The sequence below is a fragment of the Chrysemys picta genome, chromosome 2 (genome assembly GCF_011386835.1).
Source record: "Chrysemys picta bellii isolate R12L10 chromosome 2, ASM1138683v2, whole genome shotgun sequence".
In the NCBI taxonomy this organism is placed as follows: domain Eukaryota; kingdom Metazoa; phylum Chordata; order Testudines; family Emydidae; genus Chrysemys; species Chrysemys picta.
Window position 1 is genome coordinate 170954509 of NC_088792.1, and position 11341 is coordinate 170965849.

Here is an 11341-nt window from a genome sequence, read left to right on the forward strand (position 1 = left end):
GTGGCTCTTTTAGGCTTGGTCTACACTACCCCCCTAATTCGAACTAAGGTACGCAACTTCAGCTACGTGAATAACGTAGCTGAAGTCGAAGTACCTTAGTTCGAACTTACCTTGGTCCACACTCGGCAGGCAGGCTCCCCCGTCGACTCCGCGGTACTCCTCTCGCCGAGCTGGAGTACCGCAGTCGACGGCGAGCACTTCCGGGTTCGACTTATCGCGTCCAGACTAGATGCGATAAGTCGAACCCAGAAGTTCGATTGCCAGCCGCCGAACTAGCGGGTAAGTGTAGCCAAGGCCTTAGTGAGGAGCATCCTTAAATTAAAGAATGGATAGCAGTAAGGTTTATTCACACAAGAATGTAGGGTAAAAAATGTTAGTTTAAAACCTATTTTCAGCTGGTATATCTAAAGAGGGTTGGCCATAATAGACCAGACCAATGGTCCATCTTGTCCAGTGTACTGTCTTCAAAGTTGTCTCCAGTACAGGCTGGGGGGGAGGGATAGCTCAGTGGTTTGAGCATTGGCCTGCTAAACCCAGGGTTGTGAGTTCAATCCTTGAGGGGGCCACTTAAGGATCTGGGGCAAAATCGGTACTTGGTCCTGCTAGTGAAGGCAGGGGGCTGGACTTTCAAGGTCTCTTCCAGCTCTATGAGATAGGTATATCTCCATTTAAAAAAAAAAAAAAAAAAGTTGCTTCAAAGAAAGGTGCAAGAAACCTGCAGTACACAATTATGGAATAATTGGACTGAAGTCCTTATACTAAGACTAGATGTCTTTCTAAGAGACATGCTCAAGCTCTAGACAAGCTCATCCTCACCATGGGCTTGATGCTGGAATTACTGGTAGAAATTCTCTGGCTTGTCATGTGCAGAAGATCACATTATATTATCATACTGGCCCTTATGTCTAGATCTACATTAGATACCTCTGGTGGTGTATGTAATGTAGGTGTAACTATACACCTCAGTAAAAAGCGCACAGTGTCCACACTGCGGTGTGTAGCTACATGTGTCAGTGAAAGGCTCTCACAAAGGAGAGGAACTGGTGAAAGGCTTCAGCAGCTCCCCGCTGCTGGAGCCATGCACTGCAGTGAGGAAAGGCTCTGGCAGGGGCTTTCCTGCAGCAGGGGAAGGCTCCAGCAGTAGGACATTACCCTGCCAAAAAATAGGAGGGAGACAGGGAGGCACGACTTGGCATGTCTGTACTCTACTCGCCTAACCCAGTCCTCTCTAGCTACACTGCTGTTTTTATCTGCGTTAGCTGTGAAGTATGAAGATTTATCTCGCTTACAAAAACTTATTTTCATCCTTACTGTTGTACCTCTGATTGTTCTTGTTTTCCATATAAAAACTCCGGTCCTTTTCTGAATCCTACAACATTCTAAGCATCAATGTTAGAAGTTGTATTAGACGTGAAATGGGTATTGACTGTCCCTGTTTCCGTCATCCAGATATAAACCCAGAGAAAAACTTAAAGTGAACTTTGGCACTCCGGAATTCCTTGCTCCTGAAGTTGTGAACTATGACTTTGTCTCCTTTCCCACGGACATGTGGAGTGTAGGAGTCATTGCCTACATGCTGTAAGTAGGACTTGGATCTGTACTGTGCACACTGAAATTTATATTGACTTTCTGAAGCTTGCTATTAAACTGGAATATTGACAAAAGCTGTATCTGCTGCAAATTCATTTGCCCTTCTGAAGTCTTTATTCAGGGAAAATTCCTGTTGATTTCAATTCTCTCCTGTCACATTGCACATCCTAAGTGAATATTTTTTACTCATTCTGTGCATGCACTTTCCATTGACATCAGTAGGAATTCCGCATGCTAAATAAGTGCAGAATATGCATAGGGATCCACAGTTTAGAGACGAGAACTGCTGTGCAGATCATAGAGTAACATTTTGCCCTTCAAACGTGCATGATAATTTTTACTTGTTTTATTCAACCCCAACAAAGTTATAACAAGTTAAGGCCTAATCCTGCGAAGTGTTGAGTGCCCTACATTTTCATTGACTTCTGAGTGAGCTCAGCACTCAGTAACTCTCAAGACCAGGTCTTAATGGACAACAACTTGCTGCGAGGGGTTAGGAGCACAACCATGAACAATGAAACAATTCCAGAAAGAATATGACAAATCAAGAGTAGGAAGGAGGAACCACAGAAGAATTAACATAAGTAGATACTGGTAGTGAAGATGTCGGTTATGCTATAGTGATAGTTAAGCACTGGAAAAGGTTAGACAAAGAGATTATGGAATCCCCATCATTGGTGGTTTTTAAGAACAGGTTACACAAACATCTGTTAAGGCTGGTCTTGGTTTACTTAATCCCACCACAGTGTGTGTGTGTGGGGGGGGGGGAGGATGGACTAAATTACCTCTTGAGCTCCCTTCCAACCATATATTACTATGATTCTGTGTTTTTCATATGCTATATAATATTCTTTAGGCTCAGTGGATTGTCTCCTTTTCTGGGTGACGATGACAATGAGACTCTCAACAATATCCTGGCTTGTAGCTGGGATTTCGAAAATGAGGAATTTCAAGATGTTTCTGAAGAAGCCAAAGACTTCCTCTCAAAGCTTCTAATCAAGGAAAAAAGGTATTCAGATTCCCACCATTCCATACCTTTGAAATGTACATTTGGTGTCATCACATTACAGAACACCAAAAATGCTCTGTCACTTGTACTGCTACACTTGATGATTACAGTAGCCATTGTGTTTTTGTTATGCCTATGTAGAATATTGTTAAATTCCACACAGTGTCCTGAGATTACATGAATGCATTTTCACAGGAGTTAACACTTTAACATTAGCTAGGGCATAACTGTTGAATCCTAAGATCCCGTATGTATCACTTACTAGTGTTCTGTTTTCCCTTTAGCTGGAGAATGAGTGCAACTTCAGCCTTAAAACATCCTTGGTTATCAGACCATAAACTCCATTGCGGACTACACAAGCAGGTCTCCAAGTTTAAATATTCTTGTTCTTTGCAGATCTGCCAGTGCTTTTTTGTTCTTGTTACCTCAATATTTGTTCTGAGATTCTCTTCTTCTGTACTTGAGTCTGTCTTGCTGCTGAATTATGTGTCATTGTGATATGTATACATTTGTTTGCTTTTGTTTATTTTTTAAGGCTGGCATGTTTCTCTGTGTGTTCCCTGGCTCTTGCATGTCTGTGTGAAGAAGTAATCATGATGTTGGTTATTGTACATTGTTGAATGGATCGATTTGTTAGCAAAATAACAGACAGTTTACAACAAAGCATTAAACATTGGATGTGCAAAGTTTGCAAACTTTCTTTCAGTTTCCAAACAAAGATGGGCAGGTGTGGCTTTTAAAATCCCTTCTGGTTCGCTTGAGGTCCTGCTTGAAATCTTTTAAAAAATCAATCCCGCCCGTTCCCTCCTGACACCTTCCCGCCTCCTAACAGAACCTGGAATTCCTGCCAGGACACATCATTTACCTTAAACAGCCTTCTGGGGACCATCATACCCTCTCCAACTTCAGTGTGTTTGGGGCTGGCCAGCTCAGTGCTAATCTCAATAGGAGCATCCCTTATTTTGCTCTAAACATTCCATTTGGCTGAAACAGGGTCATGTGATTTAAAGTAGTTTTTGATTATTACTCACTTAACTAGTCAGTAGGTTTTGGAGGTGAAAAGCTGTTGACTGTCTCATCACTGGGTGAGGCTGAGCCATGTGGTTTCATAACCCAAGTGCGTGCCTGGGGCGGCAAGCCGCAGGGGGTGCCCTGCCGGTCCCTGCAAGGGCGGCAGTCAGGCTGCCTTCGGCGGCTTGCCTGCAGGAGGTCCGCCAGTCCCGCGGATTCGGCGGCAATTTGGCGGTGGGTACGCCAAAGCCGCGGGACCGGCGGACCTCCTGCAGGCATGCCACCGAAGGCAGCCTGCCTGCCGTGCTTGGGGTGGCAAAAAAGTTACAGCCGCTCCTACCCAAAACAGAAAAGCCTCAGAAGAGGATACCTGAGGCTGCCATACATTTAGGATTCAAAAGTTTGAGCCTTTAAAATGGATTCCTACATTTATGCAGCAGTTGGAGCACAATACATCTTTGTTCTGCTTTTCTTTAGGCTTGTTATCTGTATGTAAGCAACAAAAGTCATTAAAAGGGCGAAGAAAACAAAGCGGAAAAATGAAAGTAAATGTAATGTACTGAGTCTAGCGAATAGGTGTCAGTGGTGCCTTCTATTGAACAGAATCAGACCTGTTCAAAATCAGAACTGTCATTAGTAGGTCAGGGTCTCTTCCTTGAGCTCAACTGGTAGAGCCCTGTGCTCTTAAAGCAGGAGGATCTGAGTTCTTTTCCTGCCGCTGAAGTTTCCATTGTGACAACTAGAGCTGGTCAGAAAAAGGAAGAAATTCACAAACATTTTCTTTGTCATTTTTTCATTCGCATGGACATTTTCTGAGCTGCTCTAGAGACAAGTGTGCAGTCTCAGGGGTTCATGAGCTTTTTTCCAATACTTAGAAATATCCACAGATGCACTGGGAGGTGCCAAACACATTCTGATGGAAAACAAAATTTTAAAGTAAATACGAAGGGATAGAGGGAGAGTCAAAATTAAGAACGTTACACTTTTAGGTACACTTCTAGAGGGACATCAGGGTCAGTCGTGCCCCTATTGATATGGCTGCAGTGAAGCCATGGATATGGGGAGGAGGCTGTCATAGTGTAGAGCTGCATGAAACCTGGACCTCTTTATGAATGGCTGGATCCTATTGCCCCTTCTATGTTGGGGAAACCCCTTTCCTCAGTGGAGAACTTCATAGAGATTTCCTCCACTCTGACCTCTCTCCTATAGTTTCTCTGTGCATACTCATACTTGTTTAAAAAGTAGCTGTATTAAATAGATAGGTGTTGCAGTGTTTTGCTATTATATTCAGCACAGGTAAGAAGTGATGGAGCTCAACTAACTCTTCCAATAATGTCTCCTTTTTTCTAGAGGAAGGCTAAGTGCCACTTAGAGTCTCAAGCACCCATGGCTCAATGACCTTTCCAAGAAAGCTGCCAAATGGAAGGTTTGTCTCAAGTCCCTTGTTTCTCTTCAGAAATAAATGGTCCAACATCTATGGAAGATATCAGTGGAATACCAGAAACAGCCACAGTTAATATTGCTGGAAGATTTACTCACCAGCACCATCTGCACAAGTGTTCGACAAGCAGCGTGTCACCAAAGCACCAAAACTATAGGCTTGCTCCATTGATTATGACCATTGCAACAGTGTGAAAGGGAGGAACAGTGAGAAAAAAAATCATAGTTTATATATGAAACTGCACATACAGCAAATTCAGTGAGTGAAATCCTGGCTCCCTTGAAGTCAATGGTAAAACTCCCATTGACTGTCCTAGAGCCAGGTTTTCACCCAGTGAATGTTCGGTGCTGGAAGCTTTTGGTTTCTTATATCATGGTTGTAAGTCTGGTTTAAAAAGGGATAGAAATATGCTTGTATAGTAATTTCTTAACAAAAGGCTATGGGCCATCTCCTCAGCTGGTGTAATCGGTGTAGCGCCATTGACTTCCATAGGACCAAGCTGATTTACTTGAGCTGAGGATCCAGCCTTAAATGAAGTTGTCCTGTGCTGTTGAGGAATCTGTATCAAACAACGCAGTTGAGACAAGACATTTCTGTCTCTTTCCTTTTTCCTGGATCACTGTCTTTGCACTTCCATTGACAAACACTTCATTACTGGTTCTTAGACTGGCGAGGTTAAGGGGGCCAGGGCGACACAAGTCTGCTCTAATTTTCTGTCTCTGGTCTTTGGCTGAAGCATATTCACTCAGCCACTTCGAAATTTACTCAACCACTTTCTCAAATTGCAGAACACCTCCCTCCCCCCGCATACACCACTGCACCAATTCCCACAGCATCTCTTATGAACTACCACAGGACTGGTGCTTCCTTTGAAGCACTGTGGGAACCAGTGCAAATGATTTGGGGACATATCTGAGGATGACTGGTTGTGGGTCATGGTACGAAGAAAGCTGATAAGCCATGCATCATAATAACCACTTCCTTTTAGCATTTCACCATGAATAATGACTGAGATACCAAAATAAAAATGGTACCACTTTTCATTCTGTGCGCTAATTGTTAAGGTTATTACCATCCGTTAAGAGACAGTCTGTAATTGATGTTTGCTTTTGTTTCCAATGTGTTTTGTAAAAAAAAAAAAAGATCGCTGTTCAGAGGGGCTGAAAAAATCTTAGTCTATTATGATTCACTGTCACTTGCTTTTGATATCTCCTTTCCTGAGCTGCCAAAGCCACATGGTTTCTTAGTATGCTAAGGCAGTCACACCAAATATTGGGGAGGGACACGTTGGACCCTCTTTGTACTGATCCTCACGTCACGGGAGCAATGCCAATTTACATCAGCTGAGGTTCTGTCCCATCTGGGCAACAGCCACACATTGAAAAATATTTTTATTTTTTATTACAAGAAAGCAATTATCTGTCTGAAGAAAAAATCAAGTTTGAGATAACCTTGATTATTGATGGCCAGTCCAGTGAAAAAGAAAAGAAAATGTTCAAATACACTTTTTAAAGCTTCGTAAATAGTAGCTAACTTATAGTCTATTTTACAGGGGGAGATAGTTTAAAAAAATGAGTTTTCAATTTACTCCAGAAGTGGACTCAGTCATTACTGTGTTTTGTTTTTAGAACACAACCATTGGGGTTGCCTCATTTAATCCATGATAATATATTCATGTGACAATTGATTTAAACATGGTGTGGTAAATGTCTGATGTGATTGTACAAGCAAATGGAGATAATCACATACTCCCATCCCATCTGACAGTAGTGACAAAATGACAGCATTGTTGCATTTCATGAGAGACCTCCTGAATTTTTTTCATTAAACAAAGAGACCTAGTACTTTTTATGTTGTAAATAGCATTAAATGATCTTTCACAATCTGAGATGCGGGGGGGAGAGGGACTCTTTGTAAGCAGTCAGATTCTGCATTGCTTTCTCTCACACACACAAAGAAACCACCCTGTGATTTTCCTAGGGAATTGAACCAAATAATTATATTAAAAGTATATTGCTGAATTAACTAGATTCTTGGTTTGTTTATTTGCAGAAAAGCTGCTGTGTTGTTACTGCTGGTAAGAGATTTGGAGATATCAGCAGTTCTGGTGCTTTGACCTTGTGATGACTTGAGGCTTTTACTAAGTGGACCAACACCACTTTAGCTGCAGGAAAAGTCCCAGCATTACTGAGCTACTTTTTCTTGCTTCAGCTTTCAAAAGAGGAAAACAACTCCAGTTCACAGAAAGGTGTCTCTGCCAGAACACCATGTCATTTGTGTCTGAGATTGCTATGCTAGTTTGAGTTCAGAATATTATCTGTCTTGTCTTTGTTTTCTTGATTTAGCTAGTGAGAGATCTTTGGGGTTTAAATAGCATTGGCTCTTTCTCATCTCAGCCCAGCAAGCAGACGATCTCTGCATTACAACGGTAATTGGAGTTCTATTTGAGATTGAAACCTCAAATTGCTTTTAAAAAACAGCTGGCTGCACATTTAAAACTGATTATTCTCTGACAGTGGAGCCAACAAGGACTAACCCCACTAAAGTTAAAGAAGCTACACCAGTGTATTAACATTCTCATAGACAAGCTCTCAGTGTACGTAGGATGCCTTTAGACTAGAATATGCTGCATACAGGACTGCCTTTGGTGTTTCCTAGCATATCACATTGGTACTGTTTTAAATTCAGTTGGGTTAATAACATACAAGAGGATATTTTGTTATTAGGACACCCAGATTCTCATCTCTAGTGTAAATGCAGAATTAAGCCCTGACTTGAGTAGAGAACAACTTCAAATCAGTTACTTTGGATTTATGCCAATAAATGGCTAACTCCATTGACAACAATGGAATTACACTGATGCAAAACTAGTTTGTGAGAGGAGAATCGACCCCCTAATCCTCACAACCCAGAGTGTCCTGTTTGCTTCTAGGAAATGGCTTATTTAAAAGCTCTCAAAAAAAATCAAAATATTTTCTATTGCTTCTCCGGATTCCAAGCTGTTTTGATACATGGCTAGAAGAGGGGACTGGGAGTCAGGCTACCTGTACTCTATTCCCAACACTGTGTGACCATGGCTAGTCACCTAAACAGCCTGACGCTCAGTTGTCCCATCTGTAAAATGGAGATAATGACTTATTTTTGCATAGTGCTGTTTGTATTAAAGACTAGATAAATCCAAAGTATCATTATTATTTTACTTTACTACGCTGACATATTGTTGTGGCTTTGGATTTTTTTTTTTTTTTGACTAATCAGTTTCTAATTAAGCAACATGTCAACACAGCCCAGTATATTTTTCTTGAAATAATGGCATGGCATGTCTTGTTACAAGGCAGAAGGGGAAAGGCCAACTCAATTTAACATTAGAATGGCAATAATTCCCACATAATGACTGTCATATCTTTGCCCTTATGAAGTGATGTTTGTATATAAAATTTCAAGGAAAGAGCCAGATGAATACATTTATTGGACAGCATGCATGTGACATCCTTGACAGCCAATTACAGAAATCCAATTTTGTCCAGAGTTCAAAAGGTGTTTTAGATAGATAGATAGATATACACACACACATCTATCTATCTATCTATCTATCTATCTATAGGCTCTTAATGAAAGCTAGTGTGCTGTACTGCATGTTGCAAATACTTGCATATGTATAGCAACATTACTACCACAGTACAATAAAGGAAGAACCAAGAAAGCACTGCCCCATTTTGACTTCTCCTACCTCCTGTTTAAAATCTTAGGGCCAAATCTTTAGGCCCAATTAAAGGATTAGAAAGCATACCTTATACTTACAGTGATAGTGTCTAGACCTCAATCTGGTTAGCCTTAAAAGAAGGTTAGTGGGTCACTTGATTACAGTCTGTAAGTATCTATATAGGGAACAAATATTTAACAATGGGCTCTTCAGACTGGCAGAGAAAGGTATAACACAACCCAGTGGCTGGAAGTTGAAGCTAGACAGATTCAGATGGGAAATAAGGCATAATTTTTTAACAATGAGAGAAATTAACCATTGGAACAATTTCCCAAGGGACATGTAATCCATCGCTGACCATTTTTAAATCACAATTGGATGCTTTTCTAAATGATCTACTCTAGGAATTATTTTGGAGCTATTCTGTGGTCTATGCTATATAGGAGGTCAGACTAGATGATCAGAACGGCTCCTTCTGGACTTGGAATCTGTAAATCAATCATCATACCTAGTCCTAACTCAAATAAACTCCCACTGGCATCAATGGGAGTTTGTCTGTGAAAGTAATGAATAAAATCTAAGCAAGGGAAATCAGGATTTGACCTGTCAGCTGCTTATTATCAATCACTGTTGTCCTTTGTCTGTGTGAAATAAGTGTGAAAGCTACTAGAACACCTTTTGATAAAGCTAGAATTCATATGATGTGTTGCTGTTCTGACTACACGCAAGATCCTCGATACTGCTCGCTGTTTGTATGATAAACAACTCAGTGATCAGACTAAAAGCAGCAGGCTAAAACTGGAATGATGAAATTTCACTTACACAGTTCAGGGCCAGTATTTTGTTGTTTTTTCCTTAGTGGTTTTTATGTAACTTGCATGTAATTTTGAATCTTGATAATTATACTAAAATAACTGTGTGACTATAGTCTTACAACCACTACCTGCTTTAATAGGAAATTCAGCTGATGGCATTTGGTGTTTCTGGGAAATAAAGAAGATGCATACACTTCAGTAATAATTAAGAGCTAGATAGTTCCTTAAAGAAATAGACCTGTATTAGCAGGGTGTAGAGGGATTGCACTTAGTCGGAGTCAGCCACGATTCTTCCAGTGATGATAGGGGACTGTGGTCTCTGCTACGCTCTTTTACAGGGAACAGAGTTCACTACCACTACCTCCTCTTTTGGGCACGCACACAAACACACATGAAAGCTGTGGGACCCCAACATTCTCCACCCTCTTTGGGAGACTAGTACCACTGTCAACATCAGTCTGAAACATTTTTGGAGCTCCATGGTTGGCTTGGCTCTAAACCAGGGGTTCTTAAACTTCAGTGCACCGCATCCCTGTTCTGACAACAAAATTATTACATGATCCTGAGTGGGGGGAGAAGGGACCGGAGCCCAAGCCCCACTGTCCTGGGTGGGGGGAGAGCAGGTGGAGCCCAAAGATCCCAGCCCTGGGTCCCAGCCAGTCTGATGCTGGCCCTGGCGACCCCATTAAAATGGAGTCCCAACCCACAGTTTGAGAACTGCTGCTCTAAACCATTTAAGGGTGCAAGGTAGGGGAGAGGAGCACTTTTTGTTCTCTCCTTCATTTGTGCACGTGCGCAGGGCCAGATCCAGCATGGCCCCTAATATTGTAAATATACTCCAGGGACTTGACTTTCACTCAGATGCTAAAATACAAGGTAAAGGCCAGATTCTAAAGTCTTGGCTACGCTAGCGTTTATTTTTAAATTTCCTACTGTAGCACTGTCAGCAGTGCACCTCCCTCAGTTGTGGCAGTGGTGGAAGCTGTGATGTAGTCAGGCTGTTAACATCTGATGGGGTTTTAACCAAAGATCATCTAGATCTGCTATCAGTGCAAATAGATTACATGTATTTTATCTCACCTGCTGTTGATTTTACATTAGTACTCCTATTGCTGATGAAGCTGCACCAGCAACGGAACACCAACACGAAATATGAAGGAAAATGGTAGTGTAGCCTAAATCACTGATCTGCTATTATGTTCATGTGTGCAAATGGAGTAATGGATTTATTTATTTATACTTAGTGTATCTTGCAATGAGCACCATATATTGCAGATTAGGATCCAACCCAAAGCACGATTGCAGATTCACCTTCAAAGACCATAACTTCCATGGCTGCCCAGAGGATTCAGGGGGTCTGGGGCAAAGCAATTTCGGAGGCCCCTTCCATATACAAAAGTTGCAATACTATAGAATGCTATATTCTCGTGGGGGCCCCTATGGGGCCAGGGGCCTGGGGCAAATTGCCCCACTTGCCCGTGGTCCCCCCCCCCCCCGGGTGGCCCTGATAACTTCTACTGTCATGAATTCAACAAGAAATTCAAGAGATCAAGTTATCCTTTATTCATAAAACTGTTAGGGGCCACTCTTCAGACAAATTAGGACACATTTGCCCTGCCCCTCGTTGTTTATAGTCTCATTTGCACACACCAGTTTGTATTGATTTAATTATCAGCCCATAGTTATTGAACAAAAATGTATTTTGTAACAGCTGTGTTTTTTGCAGACTATTAAATTTACATCAACAAAGTTATGTAGAGCTGTGGGGGGGA

The 11341-nt window shown here is 41.6% G+C and overlaps 1 protein-coding gene across 11 annotated transcripts in view; it reads left to right on the top strand.

Annotated features, from left to right (window-relative positions):
- Positions 1-8233, top strand: part of MYLK4 (myosin light chain kinase family member 4) — a 125704-nt gene extending 117471 nt beyond the window's left edge. For all 11 annotated transcript variants that reach the window (XM_065584875.1, XM_065584869.1, XM_065584870.1 and 8 more), the window contains 5 exons: positions 1450-1578; positions 2447-2599; positions 2884-2962; positions 4961-5036; positions 7104-8233. In XM_065584875.1, the coding sequence (XP_065440947.1) occupies positions 1450-1578; positions 2447-2599; positions 2884-2962; positions 4961-5008 (409 nt within the window). In that variant the 3' untranslated portion in view covers positions 5009-5036; positions 7104-8233. The remainder of the gene's footprint in view (positions 1-1449; positions 1579-2446; positions 2600-2883; positions 2963-4960; positions 5037-7103) is intronic.
- Positions 8234-11341: the final 3108 nt, after the last annotated feature.